Source organism: Eptesicus fuscus, chromosome 17 (assembly GCF_027574615.1).
Source record: "Eptesicus fuscus isolate TK198812 chromosome 17, DD_ASM_mEF_20220401, whole genome shotgun sequence".
In the NCBI taxonomy this organism is placed as follows: domain Eukaryota; kingdom Metazoa; phylum Chordata; class Mammalia; order Chiroptera; family Vespertilionidae; genus Eptesicus; species Eptesicus fuscus.
The window spans coordinates 24,626,847-24,648,683 of NC_072489.1; the positions used below are offsets into that span (position 1 = coordinate 24,626,847).

Consider the following 21,837-nt stretch of genomic DNA (forward strand, 5'->3'; position numbering starts at 1 on the left):
CATTCTGGGCAGGTGTGAAAGGATGTGATGTCTCTACAACTTGGTGGCAGAGGTACCATCAGCTCCGGGGAAAGAATAGCCCCTCTCCGATGGCTGCCGCCAAAGACTGGGGTGATGTGAGTACAGGAAGCACGGCTGGTTCCTTCCAGCGTCAACCACCAACCCGAGAGGCAGAGGCAGAACTGGAAAGGGGGTCTGGGGCTCCTTGCCCTGAGGCCTTTCCATTCCCCAGGTGCTTGCATTATCTTGCACCTGTGACCAGTAGTACGTTAGAAGGAGGGAGGGACGATCTGAACGGGGCTTCTGTGTAGATGTCGCCACAGTGGTCCTCACTGCTGGCTGCCACCCCTCAGTGGCACGCACTACACTGAGAACAGAGGGTGGCAGCTCAGAGTTTCATGATTTCAACCTCCAGAAAAGGGCTTATCTGAGGACAAATCCTTTAGAAGATGTTTTCTGGGGTCCTTGCCCTTGCATGTCCTGGAGAAATCATTAGAAGTACTATGTTGTGTGCTGAGTAAAATTAGTTACTTTGCAGTTCTTTGACAAGATTGCACAGCGATTTTTAGCCTTTTCCATCTCATGGCACCCCTAAACTAATTACTAAAATCCTGTGGCACACCAAAAAAATATATATATATATTTTTCGCCGATCTGACAAAAAATAGGTATAATTTTGATTCATTCATACCGGATGGCTATTGTCATTTTTTTATTTGAAAATCTAAGGGAAAAGAGGTCAGTGCCCCTGACTATATAGTCAGGTATTGCATGTTTTAAAAAATTCTTGTGGCACACCTATTGAAAATTGCTGAGATAGCATATCAAAATCTCAGATGGGTCAGGCCTCCTTCCCTCTCACTGCTGGGAAGACATATATTGGGTTCCTATCCAGATCTCTGCCTGTTGGGGTACAGACAGGAAGCATACTTCGAGGTTCCTGCCTTGAGGGAATTTATAATGGAGTTGAAAAAGCAACAGCATAGAGACTACCAAGTCCTCTCAATGGGTTACACTTAGGCTAAGAAGGTCTCGTATAGTGCACTGTCTCCAGATTTTGCAGGCCATTCACTAATCCACTCTTCCTAAATCTTAAATTCCTATTCCACATTTTCAAGCCTCCTTGGAAAACAACAGTATTATTGTTATGCATTTTGATCCTCCTGGGAAAAAAATAGGTGTTACATCAATTGGATGATGATTATTATGGAATCTGCCTTTGGAAGTCTAAATGACATTTTCCATAAGGGTATAGCTCGTTATAAATTACATGCAAATAACCACTGCTTTCTGGATTGTCTTTCCTCCTTACAACCTAAGCACGAAGTCGCTGCTCAGTCATACTATCATCATTATATTTGGAAGCTGAAACTCAGAATTTAGGAATAAATATCACAGGTATTTTATATATCAATATTTGAAGTATAGCTACGCTTGCTGGTAGCTGCTGTAGGTTGCTCGGCATCCCATGATGTACTTGAATGATGTGGCTTTGGCAATTGAGAGGCAAGCTGGCTCATATTCTGGCCCTGCAACTTCCTGTGTGAGTTTGGGAAAGCTCTGCATTCTTCTCTGAGCCTCAGTTCCCTTATCTTTAAAGCAGGAATAAAGAACCCTATTTTTGAAGGTCCTCGTGAGGAGGAAAGCAATGAACCCAGGGAAACATAGCACAGTGTCCGTTTTCAAAGCGGGCATTCAATAGAAGTAACAATTTAATAGCTGGCTGGCAACTAGTGAATATGTACCAAATCGTGTGCTGTGTGCTTTATACATACCACCTCATTTAATCCTCAACACACCCATGAGATAAGTATAATCATTTTGTCCACTTTATATGAGGAAACTGAGGCATAGAGTAGTTACCTAACTTGTTTAAAACCACAGGGTCAGGTAATGAATGAGTCGGGATTTGAACCCAGGACCTAGGATTTGAACCCAGGCCATATGGGCCTCTAGAGCTCGTAATCTTAAACACAGTCAAGGGTGACTATTCTTATCAAGATTATTCAGTTGAAATATGAAGTGTTTGTGTTTGTTTTCATCTTTATGGTTTAAATGCTGCAGAAAAACTGCTCTGACAACTGGATGCACTTACTTTCCCCATCCTCTTCTACACATGAAAACCAAGCTTCTCTGGGAAGTCTGACATTATCTGGTAAAAGAAAAGTCACTTCCTGTAACCTGGTAATGTAAGCAGGCTAGTGATACGTACATTAAAAATATCCAGGGATTCCCTAGATACAGGGAACGTCATTTTTTCATAAATTAAATGTGTAAGCTGGAAGATTTAAAATTTAAAGGCATAAAACGGTGTGATTGGGAATGGTGATTTTGCTTCAAGCCTTTATGATCAGATTGACAGATTATCGCTTATTAACCGCAACACGAGGTTGATATTTTCCTTGTCTTAAATCGTGATAAATGACACATTGATTTGCCTTTGATTTTTTTGGTCAGCAATGGTAAAGTGATTTGCAGGTTTGACATGATATGGTCCTATGAGAAAACTGCATTTCTCTAACGCTGTTCATTTTAAATGGGACACAATTCACATTGTCATTTCCTTATGGAGAAATAGACAACTAAGGAATGTTATTTCATTAAGACGGTCACTGAAACACAATGCTGGTGTCAACAAGCATTTCTGTACATGTTCTCTCTTCTTGCCGAAGTCTTGTCAACATGTTCTCATTCACTTGCAGAAGGTAAATGGTAAAAAGAAAAAAAAAAACTCAAATGGAAAAATTATAATGCCATTGTCATTAGCCAGAAAAGATAATGGCAGAAAAAAGGGAGCGTCATAGAGGTGAAAATATTTTGGGAGATGGGTGCTTCCAAAGAGGCTGTCTGTACTGGCTACCCTCAGCCCCAGTGCACTAGGCGTGGAAGGCGGCCTGGAGGTTTCCATCCACACTGCACTTCCTTTATTCCATGAATGCACTTTGCTTCCTCCCACCTCAGCACCTTTCCATGCCAGCTCTTTATCCCTGGAATGCCCTATCCACCAACATCCCCTCAATCCTTGCACATCCTTCAGATCTCTGTCTACTTAGAGAAGTGTTCCTCAACTTTTTAGATTCGATTGGGTTTTGTCCTTTTCCTTCCTTGTGGTCATACATTGCCATTACTTGCAATTGTGTATTTGTGTGATTGACTACAAGCTCCATGGGGTCAGGAACCAGGCCTGGTATTAGGCACCATTGTATTCCCAGGGTTGGGCATAGTGCTTGACACAGTATATGCTGAAGAGATATCTGCTGACTTCGTGATAGTTCACCCCAAAGGGAACCTGAGCACTCTCTGCTTAGGCTAGTGTTGCTGCTGCTGCTACAAAATAAGATCACAGGGTCTTATTTCCTCTTGACCAGATTATTTGTGCAATGAAACAAGACTTTGGTTGTACACTTGACAGGTGTGATGCAATGCTTCTCTCAGGCTTTACTGGGGTTACCAGACTCATAGTGAGGTGCTAAATGTAGAGAACCATTGATCAGTTTTCTCAGCACACGGGCACCTTTAAGAAGGATTTAGTGGGATGGAAGATTTGGGATGTTTATGTTCTACACCATTCGTGTTCAGATCCACACCCTGTGTGTGTGTCCACATTTAAGGGCAATTCTGACACTCCTCTGTTTCCCACTCGAGTAGCAGTATTAAAATGAAAGTGAGTGAAAATGACATAAAAGAAATAGTCTATAATGATGTTCAAAATGTTTCTTAATAAATCAAAATGCAAGTGTTATACAAATGATTTGTAGCATGCCTCATGGCTGATTGTGATTCTCAGTGTCTGTGGGGGGTGGAAGTGGAGAGAACGCTGAAAACCACTCACAGAGGGGACTCTGAGGGCCAGCCAGGACCCTCAGGCTGTTTCCCCTGCTCCTCGCCCCCATCTAACCCCCCACTCTCAGGGGGAAATCTTCTAAAGGGCTCCTATGCTTCCTTCCTCTTTTACTTTCTGCGTCTGGAATCAGGACAAAGCAAACCAGAACCTGGCATCAATTTGCTCCTCTTTTAATAACCCTGATACATCTTGGAGCACCCCATTTACTCGGTCATTTTGACAACTCTATTTTAAAGAATGGCATTTATTTGTTCAGTTTTTGATCAAAATAAGTTCAAGTTCCTAAATGTAGAGACCATGGTACATTACATCTCGGTATTCAACTGCCACATTCCTCTTTCCTTCCCCCACCCCTTTCCAGCACAGTATCTTGCTCTGTAAACACCTTTGGAGTTCTTATCTGTCTCACTTTTTTTTTTTTTTTAAATCTGTCTCACCGATTTCTTTTCTCACTTTTTCTTCCCTCCAGGAAGGATACTGTTGGGGGTTGGGCCTATTAGTAGGCTGGCTTTGTGCCAACCTGGTCACTCTGTCCATACATACGTGAAGAGCCCAAGAATTCGAATTCTCCCTGTGTGTGTGTGTGTGTGTGTGTGTGTCCATGTCAGTCCCTTGTCCCTTGCCTCTTGAAAGCCCTGACCTCAGCTTTCCTCTCCTCAGAAATGCCAGAGAAAAGAGACGAAGTTGGAGAAGGAGGCCTGTTTCTTCCCTAGTAGGCTGACCCAGGCTTCCAATCCTCAAGGAACGGTTGCATTTCCAGAACTGGGTTTTCCTGAGGGAAGGACATAGCGACCAGAGCAGTGTACTTGGAGTCAGAAGACTTGGTTGCAAATTTGGACACCACCACTTACTAGCTGCGTGACTTTAGGCAAGTCACTTTAGCTTTCTGAATTTATTACCTATCCATAGAGTGGCTGGCTTGAAATGAGTATGCCTACGTTTTGTTCCATTACACTCTAAAAAAAAAAAAAAAAAAAAAAAAAAATTAAAAAAAAAAGAAAGAAGAAGGTAGCAGGAGGTATCTACTGACCCGTTTCCAGTGGAGATTCAGGGAAGGCCTCCCAGGACTGGCCCCAGGCGCCCTCCCAGGAGCCCGCATAGCCTCTCTGCTGCTGTTGCTTGCCTCTGCTCCCAGCCAACTCCCGGCATACCGCGGGCTTGGCGCGGTGCGGCTCTTAGGGAGTTGTTGGAAAGCTCCGAATAATTCCAGAGGGTCAGTCACTCCCATTTACTATAACTTGCTTTTCCTACGAACCAGGCAAGCCCGCCTCTCCTCCGTGGGACTCCCTCCCCTCCCCCGTTTGACCCCCCACTCGGCCTCCTGCTTCCGGATGGGTAGCCGCCCCAAACCGCGCGGCTCCCCCTGGCCAGAGCCGCCCCCCGCCTGCGTCCTGCCCTGTGCGCCTAGCTCACCCGGCTTTCGGGGCGTCCAGGAGCTCCCCCTCGGGGCGGCGCTTGGTGGCCACCGGCGGGGTTGGCGGCAGCGCCCGTAGCGGGGCGGCCCCGGCGACTAGCCCGCCCGCCCGCCCACGTGCATGCAGAGGAGCGAAGCGCTAGCTGTCGCCGCGCCCGCGCTAGCCACCGGTGGGTGCCTCACCTCGGAGGCTGGCGGGGGCCGTAACCCGAACCCCGCTGCCACGACCCACATTTGCATAACTCGGTCGAACCCCCCCCCCCCCTTTTTTCGAACTCAGGGCTGGAGATGCGAGTCGGGCTCCCCTCCGAGGCGTCGTCTTGCCGGTGGTCAGCGCGGGGGCCGCGGGACCGGCCAGATCGAAGGCGGAACGGGCTGGCGCACGTGGTAAGAGCGCAGTTTTCTTTACTTCTTTCTTTATTTAGAAACGGGGCTTTGCACGTTTTTGCCAAGGGCGGGGTACCTACGAGGATGCGATTTCCTTCCATTTTATTTTTAAAAAATCTCCAATTGGAAAAGAGCGCGCAGAACAAGCGAGAAACTTTTCTCTCTGGGCGTTTGAAGTAAGGAACATGCCGGCCACCGGAGAACAGATTTCGCTGCGGGCAGGGGGAGAGACGGCGCTCCGGTGGAGGAGCCCAGGCCGCTCCCGGCCTCCCGGAGGCTCTGACCTACGCGGGGCCGGGCGGGAGCCGGCTTCCCGCGGCTGCGGCGCGGTCGCGGCAGGTGAGCGGCGGGAGAGCCGCCTGCAGCGCCCTTCTTCTTCCACGGCGTGGCGCCCTGGCTCTCGCCCGCCCGAGCCCCACGAGGGTGGTGCGGTCCCGGACCGCGGGCAGGAAAGGGACGGGCCCTGGAGGCTGCCCCCGCGCTTTATCCCAGACGTTGGCCGCTTTGGGGCGGGAAGGGGCCAGGCAGGCGGCGATGCGCCAGGCTTGGGCACTTGGGACAAGCGTCCCGCGGGGCGTGGGGCCCGGAGCGCTCACGGGGCGGGCCGGGGTGCTCCGGCAGGTAGGAGCCGTGCGTGCAGCGAGCCATAAACCCGCCGCTATCTGTATCTCTGAAAAGTTTCAAAAAAAAAAAAAAATTGCTGTGAGAACTAAACAGAAAGGTTTACATTGGGGTCAGGTGTTTCTTTTATTTTTATCTCAAAGAGAAACGCGTGTGGGTGATAGTGGCTCATGGCATTGGGGATGCTGTTTGCGTTCAGGACGTCTCTGAGCTCATCATCCAGGACGAGGAAAGGGAATACTATGCCTTCTAATATGTGTATTCTGGAGTAGGGGATGTGCCCACAGGGCGCACCCCCGGAGTGTCGGGGTCGGGGGCTGCCGTGGCAGGGGGTGAGGCAGCAAGGTGAGGATGGGTGTCTTCCAAGAGCGCTCTGCCCAGCAAGCAAGCCCGGGCCCCCGCTCCGCCGGCTGGGCACTCCATTGGCCGGGCAGGCGCACCGGCTCGCTGTCAGCAGGGAGGTGTGTAGCGTCAGGTGTGCAAGTGGGTGTGTGAAGAAGGCAGCGGGGGCGGGAGTGTGTGCATCGGAAGTGGAGCGTGTGCGAGAGTGAGAGTGAATGTGTGTGTGTCTGTGCGGCGGGGCAGGGTGAATGTCCAGGCCTCCATCTGGACGCCCCCACACAGCCGACCGCCCAGACGCGCCGGGAAGGGCGCCCGCTCCGCGCAGCAGCTGAAGGGGGGCGGGGAGAGCGCGGGCAGAGGAAGGGGGGTGGTCTCCGGCAGAGGATCTCTCTCCAAGCTCCAAGTTATTCTGCTCCTCCTAGGGTTTACCCTCCCTCCCTCCTCCCCCCCCCCCCCCGGCCCCAAGGTGCCCAGAATACTTAAACAAACAAACAACCCAAAACCTGTTCCGTTTTCGCTCCAGTATAAATAGAACAGACTTTCCAAAAAAGCAATACCGCATTCACTCTTATCATCAGCTACTTCTTTCCACCAAGTAATTCAGAAAAAAGCAGTCAGCTTCCGTGAATGCATGAAGCTTTTTTTTCTTTCTTCTTCTTCTTCTTCTTCGCTGCCTCCTTGTGCTTGCGGTTTTGAGCTGCCAAGAAAGTGAGTAGGGGTTTGACTGTAGTGTCTCGGCTTCGCTCGGTTTCTTTCCGAAGTTTAATTTTCCGGAATGGCTCCCAAACAAGGGCTGGGGAGGCGGAGTCGCCGGCACCGGATCTTCGCCTTTTTTGGAAAGTCCCGGAGAACCGGAATTCCTCCCCGCCCGGGGAGGCCGCGCCGCTGCCCGAACCCGCTCGCTCTCCCCTAGTGGCCTGAGTTGGACCCACCGTGCGCCCCCTCCCCGCCAGGCCCTCCGTCTCGCACCCGAGCCGCGGCTCCGGCCGCGCGCCCCAGACCCCCACGGATGCCCGCGGGCTTCGAGTCAGGAGTCGCGAGCCCGGCGGAGCCCGCGCCGCCGAGCCCGTATGCAAATGAGCCATGTGACGACAAAAGCCGCCTGGCCCGGCCCTTTTCCTCAGTCCATATATGGGCAGCGACGTCACGGGCATTGAGGACCTGCCCATAAATACTTAGAGCAACACTTTCCGTCTAACCGAGAGAGCAGCAATTGATTAATAGCTCGGCGAGGGGACACACTGTTATAATAACACTACACCCGCAACTCCTGGCTTCCCAGCCGGAACGCAGGAGAGAGTCAGTGGCAAATAGCCATTTTTCTTCTTTCGTAAAAATACAGCAACTTGTTTGCTAGTTTTATTTCTACTGGATTTTTTTCCTTCTTCTTCCTTTTTTTTTTTTTTTGGTGGTTGCTTTTAAGTGTGGAGGGCCAAAGGAGATACCAACCTAGGCTCCAGTCCAACCCCTCTCCAAAACGGCTTCTCTGACACACCAGGTAGCGAGGGAGTTGGGTCTCCAGGTTGCGCGAGGAGCAAATGATGACCGCCAAGGCCTTAGACAAAATCCCAGTAACTCTCAGTGGTTTTGTGCACCAGCTGTCTGACAACATCTACCCGGTGGAGGACCTCGCCACGTCGGTGACGATCTTCCCCAATGCCGAACTGGGAGGCCCCTTTGACCAGATGAACGGAGTGGCCGGAGGTAAGCCGCGTGTTCCCTTCGCGGACCGGGACCCACGCAACTCGGGGGGTTGTGGGTGGGGTGCGGTGCGTGTGCAGGACTTGGAGGAGAGGGGCTGGGGCGGGAGGGGGTCGGTGTTGACAGAACTGTCTCTGAAGACTGGAACTGGGTGCAGGAGAAACCCAGGGGAGTGGGGATCCGGATGCTGGAGCTGGGCGCGCGGGCAGATGGACCGGGTCGCTAAGCGAGCCGGCTTGCGTGCGCCGCGCGCGCCCAGCTCCCAGGGGGCTCAGGAGTGAGCGTGGAAGAGGTGCCCCGCCAGACTTTGGGACTCGTGCTGGCCAGTCGGCCGGCGGCATCCCGGCCTCCCCTCTCCCCGGGTAGGGGCAAAATGACGAGAAAGTTCGGGGCTCCGGAGGAGAGCTGCGCGTCTGGAGAGCCGAGCGGCGGCGAAGGTCCAGAGGAAAGCGTCCGCCGCTCGCTCCCAGGCAGAGCAGACCCGGGGGAAGTCTCGGAACGCGCTACCGGTGCGGCCTCAAGGAGCGCCCCCACCTGTGCGCCGCCCGCGAAGTTGAGGGGGCTGGCGAGGCTGGGAGGAGGGGGCGGAGGAGGAGGAGGGCGGGACACGGCGGGAAGTGGCTTCCAGCGAGGCCCTGCGGAGACACCCGTGCCGCCGGTTTTCGCGGCGATGCGGAGAAAAGTGGTGTCCCGCGGGCCCCCGCGCCTTTCTCGAAACCCCGCCACGGGCCCTGGGCTGGGCCGGGGACGTGCGGGTGTGGGGCAAGGTTGGAAGGGAAAGGAAACCTATGAACTCCTTCCACCGCGGCGCCGGGTTCCCTCCGGCAGCCTTCTGCAGAAGCGCAGCAAGAAAGGGAGGGAGGGGAGGCACCAGAGATGGGGAGCAGCCGGGAAACCACGGACCCCTTTCTTGGGCTCCCCTCTAGGGCTTGCAACTTTGCGGCACTGGCTGGGATCTGTTGTCTGGGTGGTGTCTGCCCGGCGCCGCAGCCGTGGGATCCCCGGGCAAAGGAGAGGGAGAGGCGTTTCAGGCAGATGAGGACTTTTTAATGTTGTTGTTGCTGTTATTGGGTGTTTTTATTGTGGACTAGAGCCACAGATGGCTGTGTGTGTGTGTGTGTGTGGGGGGGGGGAGATTGAGAGTAGCCCATCCTGCTTTCCTGGAGGTAGTTTGAGTCCCGGACTGTACTGACTGCCACGGTGGGTCTCTGGGTAGCAATTTCCCTACCCAACTCTAAAGTGCTAAGATCATATGGACCCGGGTGAGAGGGGGTGAGAAGGGATTCTTGGCTGCATGCTCACTGCTCCACCTCCATTCTTCCTTCTCCCCAGATGGCATGATCAACATTGACATGACTGGAGAGAAGAGGTCCTTGGATCTCCCATATCACAGCAGCTTTGCTCCCGTCTCGGCACCCCGAAACCAGACCTTCACTTACATGGGCAAGTTCTCCATTGACCCCCAGTACGCTGGTGCCAGTTGCTACCCAGAAGGCATCATCAATATTGTGAGTGCCGGCATCCTTCAAGGGGTCACCTCCCCAGCTTCGACTACAGCCTCCTCCAGTGTCACCTCTGCCTCCCCCAACCCACTGGCCACCGGACCGCTGGGTGTGTGCACCATGTCCCAGACCCAGCCTGACCTGGACCACCTCTACTCTCCACCGCCGCCACCTCCTCCTTATTCTGGCTGTGCCGGGGAACTCTACCAGGACCCCTCAGCGTTCCTGTCCCCAAGCACCACCTCCACCTCCTCCTCTCTGGGCTACCCACCGCCTCCTTCCTACCCATCCCCCAAGCCAACCACGGACCCAGGTCTCTTCCCCATGATCCCAGACTACCCTGGATTTTTCCCATCGCAGTGCCAGAGAGACCTACACGGTACAGCTGGCCCAGACCGCAAGCCCTTTCCCTGTCCCCTGGACTCCCTGCGAGTCCCCCCTCCGCTCACTCCACTCTCCACTATCCGCAACTTTACTCTGGGGGGCCCCAGTGTTGGCGCCACAGGGCCAGGGGCCAGTGGAGGCAGCGAGGGACCCCGGCTGCCTGGCAGCAGCTCGGCCGCAGTCGCTGCTGCCGCGTATAACCCTCACCATCTGCCCCTGCGGCCCATTCTGAGGCCTCGCAAGTACCCCAACAGGCCTAGCAAGACGCCAGTGCACGAGAGGCCCTACCCGTGCCCAGCAGAAGGCTGTGACCGGCGCTTTTCCCGATCCGACGAGCTGACGCGGCACATCCGCATCCATACGGGGCACAAGCCCTTCCAGTGTCGGATTTGCATGCGCAACTTCAGCCGCAGTGACCACCTCACCACCCACATCCGCACGCACACTGGCGAGAAGCCCTTTGCCTGTGACTACTGTGGCCGCAAGTTTGCCAGGAGCGATGAGAGGAAGCGCCACACCAAGATCCACCTGAGACAGAAGGAGCGCAAAAGCAGTGCTCCCTCCTCGTCGGTGCCAGCTGCTTCCACGGCCTCGTGCACTGGGGGCACGCAGGCCGGAGTGCCCCTGTGCAGCAGCAACAGCAGCACTATGGGAGGAGGGTCCCTGGCCACGTGCTCCTCTAGGACCAGGACACCTTGAGACCAGACTCAGGCTGACAGCTTCTTGATGTCCCAGAGGCCCTTGGTCCACTGGAGCTGCACACCAAACACTACCACCCTCCCCTGCCCCCCTCTCCCTTCTTTGGGCAAAGGGCCTTGGTGGAGGCCAGCACTGCCCCCTTTCCATTTAGAAGCAGGTCCTTCCTAAACGTTAGCCCACCTTAGTCTTTCTCTGGTGCGTTGACTGTCACCCTAAGGTCATGGAGAGGTTCGGAAGGCGGTTTGGTGGGAGCCCCTGGCCTGGAGGGCTGAGGCCTGACCCTGCTTTAAAGGGTTTTTTGGCTAGGTTTTGCTCCCCCTCTCTTACGTTGACCAATTACAGGTTTTTGACTCTGAATGTCAGAGTTGATCTGAGACGTTTGTTTTCTACAGTAGGTTGGGAGATGCTGATTCCTTCAGGTGGGGACAGCAAAGACAGAAGCAAAACTGACATGCACTTTATGGCTTGGGATTGATTTGGGGGACGCTGTACAACGAGCAAAGCATGGTCTTTATGCTGCATTGTGTGGCCCTAGAACAGTGAATCAAAGTGTGTCTAGTCCTCTCAACCCTTTAAGCAATATGTATTATAAACTCAGAGAACAGAAGTGCAATGTGATGGGAGGGACATAGCAATACCTGCTCCTTTTTGAATTGTTTGAGAAACGTAAAGATTATTTTTGCAGTGTATATCCACTCAGATTTTGTGTATTTTTGATGTGCACTGTTCTCCAAGTTCTGAACCTTTGGGAAGAAAAAAGTAAAGCATTTATGACCTCTTGAAATGAGTCAGAGGTTAACTTATTTAAAAGGAATGTACATATATTCTCTGGAACTAGGATGCATGCAATTGTGTTGGAAGTGTTCTTGGTGCCTTGTGTGATGTAGACAATGTTACAGGGTCTGCATGTAAATGGGTTGCCTTACTATGAAAAAAAAAATCACTCCCTGGGTTTAGTATGGCTGTATATATCTGCCTATTAATATTTGGAATTTTTTTTTTAGAAAGTATATTTTTGTATGCTCTGTTTTGTGACTTAAAAGTGTTACCTTTGTAGTCAAATTGCAGTTAAGAATGTAAATAATGTTGCTGAACTGACTTGTTTGGTTATTAGCTTTTAATAGTCGTGGAAACATAAATGATTTATTCTAACACAAAACCACTAACTGAAGTTCAGATAATGGATGGTTTATAACTATAGTGTAAATAAATACTTTTCAACAATATTTTTGCTCTAGAAATCATTTCTGAAGGATTTGCTGGATGGGAATTCAATAGTCATCTAGTGATTTTTAGTGCTCTGACCAAGCCAGGATATCCAAGTTTTCTTTACTAGCCTTTCAATACCAGCCCTCTCACCCCAAAGCAATCTTCATTCATAATCAAACGCGAGTGTTCAGGGGATTTCCCCATTACATTAGTGTAAAAGTGGGGAGGCGTTCTTTTGACTCATTGTTCCGTCCTCTATAACAGCCTATAGCTTCTCACCACTCCTGAGTGGGCTCCGGAAAATAAATACTTACAAACAAGTGCCCACTCAGAGACTGCACACTTGCAACTGCTTTCAGAACCCTGACCAGGGGCAGGCTCTCAGGCGAAAGGTGGCTTTGTGGAAAGTGTGGTGGCGTGGTCAAGCTGGGAATGACTTTCAGGTTCCTGGATTAGTCTCGTGACCACAGAAAGCTTTTTGAAAAGCGCTATCACCTCTTCAGATCAAAAATGCATTCAGACACTGCTGATGAGAGTGTTAATGGGTCGCCAAAGGAATTACCCCAGGACACATTTCTCCCTGATTATCCCTATTGGGAAGGATCATTCATCTGCCATAGGTTTGGTGGGTCTAGAGATTACCAAAATACCCAGGCTCATTAGATAAGGTAGGTGTACACCAACCCTAAAATTTCAAAGAGAATTTGAATTAAATAGGCAAATATTGTTCTCCATGGTACTGGATGATGGTTTGCAAGAGAACATTATGGGGTTCATTTTACTGCAAGCCTTTTGCAGTGATTATAAAATATAAAGCCACCAAAAAAAAAAAAATTCTTTTATGAACTTACTTTTCTCTAAAATTGGGCCTAAATACTTAACTTCACCCACTGCTTCTGGATCCTTATACAAGTGTAACACAACACATTGGAGTGACCACTATTCAGCTACACTGCCTGAAAACCCTGACCTGTTTGTCCTGGCTGATAATTGATGGCCTGTACTTTAGCAGAGAGCAATAGCTACTCCCGGAAGCTACTTTGCGTCCTTACTAGCACTAGAATTTGAGTTCTAATATGTGGAAGTAATTAACCCTTTTCTTATTTCTTCCCTGTCCAAATTTCAAAGATGTACAATACCTCTTTCTATAACTACTAAACAGAAGTTTCTAAACTTCAGTGTCCGATTTTCTAGTGACTGGCGTTATTCTTAGGTTTCTATTTCCTAGGTTGGCCAATCCTTGCGTGGCCAATTTTGTTTAACATGTACAAAACTATGCCACATTTTGATAATTGTGTTTAATGAAGATTTCCTTCCTACCAAAATTTCATTATGTTAATATATAGCACACCTAAGTTTTATAAGATCTGATTGTCTTGCCAAATTTTAATTTTAGAGCAACTTCAGTCAAGAGAATATAAAGTTTGCAAGACTAAAAAAGCTTTTCTAAAAAAAGTAAGATGAAATAAAATTTTATGATAGTCAAACCGGTTACATAATCACTTTTACACTGACATGGGCTTGGTAAAGTGGAGTAATATACTGTAAGGTGTTTTTTGAGTCCACCTTATGACTTTTACTCCTTGATTTCAACATGTTAGGTCAATCTTTAATTGGATTTTACTTTTGGCTTGACACAGTCAGTAGTTCTCACTGGTATCTCATTTTTTATTTTGCTCAAGAAATAAAGCATATAAAGCTAAGTTGGTTCCTTCTTATTGCTTTATTGAATAATATTATTGATGCTTCAGCTGCTACTGGGAATTCTTATTAAAAATAAACTTCTGGAGAGTAATTCCTTAAAGATCATAATGCACCAGAGATGGTTCAGTAAACATTAAAAATAGATCTATTAAACCTAAATAAGGTTTTCAATTATTCATAAACAAGGCTATTTAACTTCAATATCCTAAATGCTAATTAAATTAACCAAACTGTTACGTATATATTAAAAATGACTGTAGTGCTATTTTAACAGTTCAATACAATGTGTGTGTGTGTGTGTGTGTGTGTGTGTGTGTGAGAAAGAATGGTCAGCATCATCGTAAGTGCCTAAAGTGCCTCCACTCTAAACAATTAAACAAATTTTACAGTAAAAGGAAAGACAAGAAAATACTTAAATCCAAAGATTCTTTCCTTTGTGGGTAAAAATACTTTTGTTTCCTTGCACAATTTTATTTTTCCTTAGGTTAAAAAGAAAACATTTTCTGTTGCAGCAAAATAGTATGATTAAACATTAAATAGTTTCAGATTATGTTTTCAATCAACTGTTTCAAAGCTCACTCTCAAGGAAATTTTAAACTTTAGACTCTGCAGGCCACCAGTTGATGGTACATCATCTTACAGTATAGACCATGAACCTTTAACAGTTAGTAAAAATGTCATTTGTAGCAAGTAATACTTTCCTTCTCTATTTTGCAATAATCAAGTAAGACTTACCTACAAACAATTTCAAACATGCCTTTATTTTCCGTTAAGTACACTGATTTTAATCCAGAAATGTAAACATCTCTGGATCTGAAGATTCAGTATTTATATGGGGCTTAACAAAGGATTTCCCTCTTTGATAGTAGAGGCCTCATTGCACTAAAGGGATCAGAGGTCCCGAATTCAGACCAGGAGAGTTACATGAGTGTTACTATCCTCATGTTAGAGTTCAATAGCAATGGGCAGAGCCCTGGATTAGAGATATATTGCTTCTTCATCAAGCTATAGAGCCATAGCACGAGATTCAAAGTCATTTGGAAAAGATGAGTGATGACAGAGTCCTCCTGGGATGCCAAGACTGAGGTACCTATAAGTGGACAATGTAAAAGGAGGAATACAAGGTGAAAACTTTGGGAGAAGTTAAAGGATATTAATGTTAAGAGGTCAGAAACCCACTCCTGTTGACAAACACATGTTACTTTAAAATCAGGCTCACCATTTTCATTAATAAACAGCAATTGGTATAAACAATCCATGCAAATCAGGCTTAATAAAAAAATCAATTCTCATAAAGTAGTAGGTAGATAATACTCTCCATTGATATAAGTGGCCATTGATATAACCAGAAAATTAAAAAGCTTTAGAAGTATTAGACAACTTCTTACTCATGAGAGGCAATTATTGAATGTTATGCAACAGAAAAGTTAAGTGACTAGTATCATTGTGCTCATTAATCTTTGTAGGGAAGACAACTTTTTCCCACAGTTGTTACTAAAACAGTCTATATTGCAGGAATACATGGAAACACAATAGCAGCATATGAAGTCACTCATGACTAACCGTTTATGCAGAAAAGTGCAAGGTTTTTCTGCACATTTGTCTTTGTAATAATAGTCTTTTCTTAGTGGCTCATTGAAACAGGTTACATTTTGTGTTCACCATTAATTTATTCATAATTTATTAGTGAACCAAAAGTTTCACTGTTCCTCTTGAACTAAATTAGAGATATCATATTGCTGTTCTGGCCTGCAACAATTTCAGTTATTCTTTTGAAAAGCACCTTAGTTTTTTTTCATTCAACTTGCTTATACTTGAGAACTTTAAGACTTCTCATAAAGAAGTTTGGAAAAACTTTTCTCCTTTATTATTGTGCTATTGCCAGAATGGTTAATTTAATGTACTCCAGGTTGTATGATAACATACACATTACTATACACAATCTTAATAAGTTAATCTTAACTTTTTGCTACAATATAATTCAAAACAGGTAGGTATGTGATCGTTAACCAAACACATTCATACTGTGCTATGAAAAACACCCATTTGGTGAAGTTTTCTAAGAAAATTGTTTGCATATCTAGAAGTTATTTTCAAACTGAATGCATGAAGAACTGCTTCAAACTGCAGTTACATTAAACTACAAGTTATTATTAAACTACACCAGAATGTGAAGCTACCATAAAACAATGTTAGTAACTCTGGAGAATATTCTTGGTGTTATGCCTGTGTCAGGATTTATAACATAGTGGCATGTCGCTTTGAATAAGCATCTTTTTTTGGTAAATAATAATAATTCATTGAGAATTTGCTTTTTCATTCTATTTAAAAAATTGGGAACAAATATCCCTTCACTCTGGGCCTCTGTAACCCAGTATGCATAAAAAGGCAAAGGCACATACTGTTTTCCTACAGGGTCCACACTTTCCACCAATAGCAAATCTCCCTTTATTACAGATATTAGAAGTGGACGGCCACTTGGGCAAGTCAATCAAGAGGGCTTAGACAACAACTGGGCAAATTTTAATGTGTTTATTTCTACAATTTGTTATTAAGTTTGTGAAAAAAGGAATCCTATAAATAGTAAAAAGGGGGAAACAATAGTGCTTCATGGCCGGAAGCAAATGGTGTCAATGTGTTTGTAAACAAGGTCAAGTTGCTCAGACTATTAAAAGGACAAAAATAAAACTAGTTACAGATAGCACAACTGTTCAAGAGGCTGGGAGTGGGGATTTCTAGTGCCCCAAAATGGCCAGCAGAATAATTAATTCTCAATTGGGGAGCCTGGGTCACCAGTGCCTTGTCTCTCTCCCTACAGAAAACCACACTAGATGAAGCAAGCTCTGGGCTCTCTCCTGCTGGAGGGAGAGGGTTCTGAGAACAGGGCCACCAACAGCACAGCTGTAACCACCAGCTCTCAGGAACATTAGGTGTGAGGGAATCTGAAACACTCGTCAACATTTTCCTCTACTTTTGCAGGAAAATACTGGAAGTAAATAGGGACAGGGGTGTTTTACATTCAGTTGTTTGGAAGCATACTGATTCAGTACCTCTGAATCTTCTGGTTAGAAAATACAGAATTACCCTTCCACCTTATACTATGACAAAGAAAGTCCCTTGAGGGTAATATAGTTTTTGCATTAAAGGTGAATCTGCAACAATAAATCTGCTCAACTCACAGATCTGGGGACTCACAGGGAAGATAAACTCTATGTGGCAATTTGTCACTGAGAAATGCAGGTGTGCATTTCTTAGCAGATGCTGCCGGAGTAAACCAGATGTGGCTACTGGGCAAGGGGAGGAAAGACAATCTTGTCCTCTACATGCATAGTTATGTTCTGGGGATGATTCCCCCCAACTCTGGAAAAATGATTTCATTTTCACAACGAATTAATCAGGCAGGGCAGCTCACTTAAAAAGTAGCTCATCTCTCTAAACCTCGTTTTTGACCAATGACTTGAACTAAAAACCATTCAAAGCACTGGGTCATGCAGTCAATAAAACTGTAACAAGGAGCAAAGGGCATAAGGACATAAGTGGAAAACAAGCCCTATTTACCCAAGGCCAAGGCGATGGGGGGAGAAAACCTTTCCGTGTATTTTGTAAGGAATGGGAACAAAAGAAGACTATTTTTCATTATGGCTTTAGGATGGAAGCGCTTCAGATAGCCCCCTGCTCCCCTCCCCCCCCCAAATCAAAACCCTGGTGGCAGTGACAAAGCCAGGAAACAACCTCGCCTCCCCCGCCCCCATAACCGTGCCCGGTGGCTGCAGTCCAGTCGCCCGCGCTTCCCAAGGCTCCCGAGGAAGCAAGCACTCCAGCCCACTCCAGCAGATCCAATGCCCAGGTGGCCTGGGGGTAGGGAGAGAGCCCTTGTGGTGGGTTTGCTGGCAGCCAGGCCCAGATCTGAGTAGGCATGTCTTCAGCTCCCCGCTCCGGGGCGCCTGCGGCTTCAAGGGACAACCTTGGGACCTGGATAGGGCTCCCCCTCGCACCAGAAGTCATCGGCCTGCGGGGTCTCAAGGAGCCACACCTCTCGGGGCAGGTCACAGGTCGATCCGGGGGCCTCCTGGGCCCTGACGGGTTCCAGCACCCGGTAATAGTGGCAGTCCCGGCCGTCGTCGGGGTCGTAGGGCGGGGCCAGGATGTCCAGGAAGGCAGCGGGCCCGTCCACAGCATCGATCTGGTGCAGGTTGTCCCGGTGTGGCGTGAGGATGCAGGGGCCGCTGGCCTCGGTGTACTCGGCCCGCGAGCGGAGCACGCCAGGCCGGGCGGCGTCCCGCTCGCGGGGCTGCAGCGGCGGCTCGAACTGCTGCTCTGGCGGCGGGGCCCGCTGTCGCTGCCCGCCCGCCTCCAGCTTGTCCATGCAGCTGATGCGCACGGTGCCGTAGAGCACCTTGAGCATGCCGTGCATGCCCGGGTGGTCGTGCAGCGGGATGGACGTGCCGCTCTTGAGCAGGAACACGCCGAGGCTGAAGCCGTCCGTCTCGTAGATGTGCATGTAGGTAACGGGTGGCAGGTTGGGTGGCAGCGGCTGCAGCGTGGCCTTGCGCGGGGCGATATTCAGGTCCTCTGCGCGGACCTGGGTGAGCAGGCTCTTCAGCTTGCTCAGGTTCTCCGGGAAGCCCTGCGGCATCGGCGCCTCAGGGCCTGGCACCGCGCCGCGGTCGGAAGCGCTGCGGCCGCCCCCGCGGCCTCGGAAGGTGAGGCACGCCTGGCGGGCGATCCGCTGGATCAGGGAGGCCATGTTGTCTCGGGGCAGGCTCGGCGGTTCCTCCGAGTGCCGAGGCCGGCCCCCTCCTTTCCTCCGCCCCTTGCGGTCACCTGCGGCCGCCACGGCTGCGCGCACCCGGGGCGGGAGGCCCCGCAACTACCGGCTCGTAGGGCGCGCGGGGCACCGCGGCCGCTAACCTCTGCAACCACGCGCTTGCAACGATCGGGCGCTCCTGCCTCACGCCCCCTCCGAGCGCGCACGCGCCCGGGCCTTGCCCGGCACTCGCGATCCAGGAGCAGGTACCGGCCTGGCGGACCGTGGCGGGCTTTGCCTTAAGCCCGAGGCTCCATTGATGCGGCCCGTACCTATGATGGTGGACAGGCGCTTCGAGCGCCTTGCACAGCATGCTGGGACTTGTAGTTCGGTAGTCCGCATGGGCTCCGAGTGAGTTCCTCTGTCAGCTGGAAAAAAGGAGGATTAGTTTTGTTGGTCATAACGCGACTTTCCTTCCAGGTCCAAGGTGTTTTGAGTATTTGAAAAAAAAGGCGAATTGGGCGCAAGAGAAGTAGCCAGTTAACTACAACTCCCGGCAGCCCCTCAAGCTGGGGTGACGCACTTCCGGCAGGTGGCTTGCAGCTTGGTGGCGGCTTTTTGGCCATCCCGAGGAACAGGCCCAGAGGGTCGATAACCTTTTGACGCCGCTCAAGTCTTGGTCAGCCATCCAGCGTCGCTTTTCTCTGGCCTCCTTCCTGGGAAGGAAGCCGCTGGGTTAACTTTAGCACCTCGTGGCCTCCTAGGCAGCACTGCGGGCTGCGGAAATTATGGGAGGGCACTTTCCTAATTTTTTAAGTTTCTTAGGAGATGAGAGGGTCGAGGCCGTCCCTAGTGGTCACAGTGACTACTCTGCACAGCTGTCCCCAGCTGTTGTTTGCATCAGGGTCTGATGACGCTCCTCTTCTGGTTACAGAGCACAGTCGTGTTTTTTTTTTTTTTTTTTTTTTGGGGGGGGGGGGCGGATCTCCAGAGGCCCTTTGCTGTGGTCACGGGTTCTGTACACTAATGTTTATCAAACCTTTGTTTGCCGGAGAAGCACCTGGTTTTGGCGGGGCGGGGGTGAGGGAGGAAGCTTTAAAAAATACAGATTGCTGGTCGCCATACAGAGATTAATGCACTAGAAGATGGTTATGGCGCATCCTGTGACCATCAGGCAAGCTCTTAACTCTGAGTTCAAAATCCTTTTGGACTTCCAAAGTTAAACATAAGCTTCTTGTTCATTTTGTAATTGGAGTGGTTCAGCAAATCCTTTTCAGTTAAAAATGGCATGCTTTTTATAGGGAGCTATGTAATCTAAATAATGCACACTCAGGGTATGCTAGCTCTGTGTTAAGTGCATTTCCTTATGGATGTTAAACTGTTTAATCCTCACAGCAAGCACTATTATTCCCAGTTTGCAGATGAAGGAGTAAGTTGCAGGAGGATAAATTGCAGCGCATAAACAGCAGAGCATACAGTTTTACCAAAACCAGTAGCATGAATTGGTGTTAAAAGCACCAAATGTGGAGGATATTGTTTTTCTGTCTTACAGTGCTACTTTATGTCTTTAGGCAGACCCTACCCTTTTAGATCTTACTTTATTCACTTGTAGAATGCTGGGGTTGGGGTAAGAGTCGTTCTAAGCCCTGGTTATTTATCAGAAGCCCATGGGGAGCTTTATAAAAGTAAATATTTGGGCCCTGCTAGTGTAGCTCAGAGGTTGAGCGTAGACTTATGAACCAGGAGATCACGGTTGGATTTCCGGTGAGGGCACATGCCTGGGTTGTGGGCTCCATCCCCAGTGGGGGGCTTTCAGGAGGCAGCTGTCAATGATTCTTTCTTATCATTGATGTTTCTATCTCTCTTTACTTCTGCCTTCCTCTGTGAAATCAATAAAAAATATATTTTTTAAAAAAGTGAAGATTTGGAAATCACATCACAGGGATTCTGATTCAGAACTGGAGCGAACATAGAATTTTTATTTTTAAGCTGTTCCCTGAATGATTCTTGATTATCAGTCTAGACCCAATATTAGATCTTTAAATAGTGAATCAGTTTTTAATATTTGGTGATTTTGATTGACAGGGTGACTATTTGTTTTAGAAAAGGATTTTTGAGATTAATTCATTTTCAGAGGTTGCCATGCCATTTTTAAGGTATTTAAATGTATTGTTAAAGTTCACCATGTAATGAAATCCCAGGCAATATTTTTCTAAAAAGTGAGGAATATTTAAGAGAAAAATCCCCTCCCTTCATTTACAAATCTGGATTTTTATTTATTGGTTTTACTTCTGTAATTAGTGGAGGTATAGACTCCATAGAATACAGCCCTTAGTAACATACAGATGTGTTTGATTTCTGAAGCTGTCACATTTTAATAGTTGTCTGTACTTATTTAACTGAAACTCATCTATTAAAATGGGATAATATGATATATGTGTAAAACACTGATAATAGCGTGCAGAACATTGTACTTGTCCTATAATAGTAGCTATTGTTATAGTTTAAAAATGGTTAAAAGCTGTAAAGACCTATGAATTTAAATACTGTTCAGCAAGAATTAAAATGGAGTTTGACTTGTCTTGAGAATCAGTTTCAAGGTAGAGATGAAAAAAGATTTTTATTGGTTAAACCATCTTCCTGATAATGCCATCCCTCAGGCCTTTGCTATTCCTTGTTCAGCCAAAGAGTACAAAGTTTCCAAAAACTTCCTGTATCAGAATCACCTGGGGATGTTTGTTGAAAGTGCAGATTCCCAGATCGTGTGGAAACCTACTGCCTCTGAATCTTTTGCATGTTAAAGTTTTTAAGAACTGCTGAGTATTCATAGGGCATGTGGTTCTTTTTTTTTTTTTTTTTTTTAGGACACAGACAGGCTACCTCCATAATTCCTTTTGATGCTGCCCTTTAGAGCTTCACTAATGGATGAGATCAATTCTAAGGGCTTTGCCCTTAAGAACCACTTTACTTGGCCTTCTGTCCCACCACCAGTAGCATAGGCTAAGTGGGTTTCTATTACCATTAACATCTTTCTTTTTATGCTTCTTATTTTGTTTTCTTCAGTGTTGCAATAAGCAGAATGAAGACCAAAAGAAATTCAAAACAGTGAACAGACCAAAGAGAAGTAATAGTGAACAAGTGTGTGTACATGTGTGTGTGTGTGTGTGTGTGTGTGTATTTGGGGGGTGAGGTTGTGTATTTGGGGGGTGAGGTTGTTACACAGTACAAATAAATGAAGAACATAACTTCAGACAGTAGTGAATTTATGAAAACAAAACAGGAT

The 21,837-nt window shown here is 48.0% G+C and overlaps 2 protein-coding genes across 3 annotated transcripts; one reads left to right on the forward strand and one right to left on the reverse strand.

Moving 5' to 3' along the window:
* The first annotated feature begins 8,038 nt into the window (after nt 1–8,038).
* EGR2 (early growth response 2) lies at nt 8,039–12,120 on the forward strand. Its single transcript, XM_028151487.2, has 2 exons — nt 8,039–8,312; nt 9,642–12,120. The coding sequence occupies exons 1-2, from the start codon at nt 8,147–8,149 to the stop codon at nt 10,892–10,894; spliced, it is 1,419 nt and encodes a 472-aa protein (XP_028007288.2). The 5' UTR covers nt 8,039–8,146; the 3' UTR covers nt 10,895–12,120.
* Nucleotides 12,121–14,264: 2,144 nt separating this feature from the next.
* ADO (2-aminoethanethiol dioxygenase) lies at nt 14,265–18,902 on the reverse strand. Of its 2 annotated transcripts, none has more exons than XM_054729019.1 (2): nt 17,841–18,902; nt 14,265–14,897 (listed from the first exon to the last, which is right to left on the reverse strand). In XM_054729019.1, the coding sequence occupies exons 1-2, from the start codon at nt 18,552–18,554 to the stop codon at nt 14,841–14,843; spliced, it is 771 nt and encodes a 256-aa protein (XP_054584994.1). In that variant the 5' UTR covers nt 18,555–18,902; the 3' UTR covers nt 14,265–14,840. The 2 variants fall into 2 exon arrangements, with proteins under 2 accessions (XP_054584994.1, XP_054584993.1); XM_054729018.1 differs by having other exon boundaries at nt 17,803–18,902.
* Nucleotides 18,903–21,837: the final 2,935 nt, after the last annotated feature.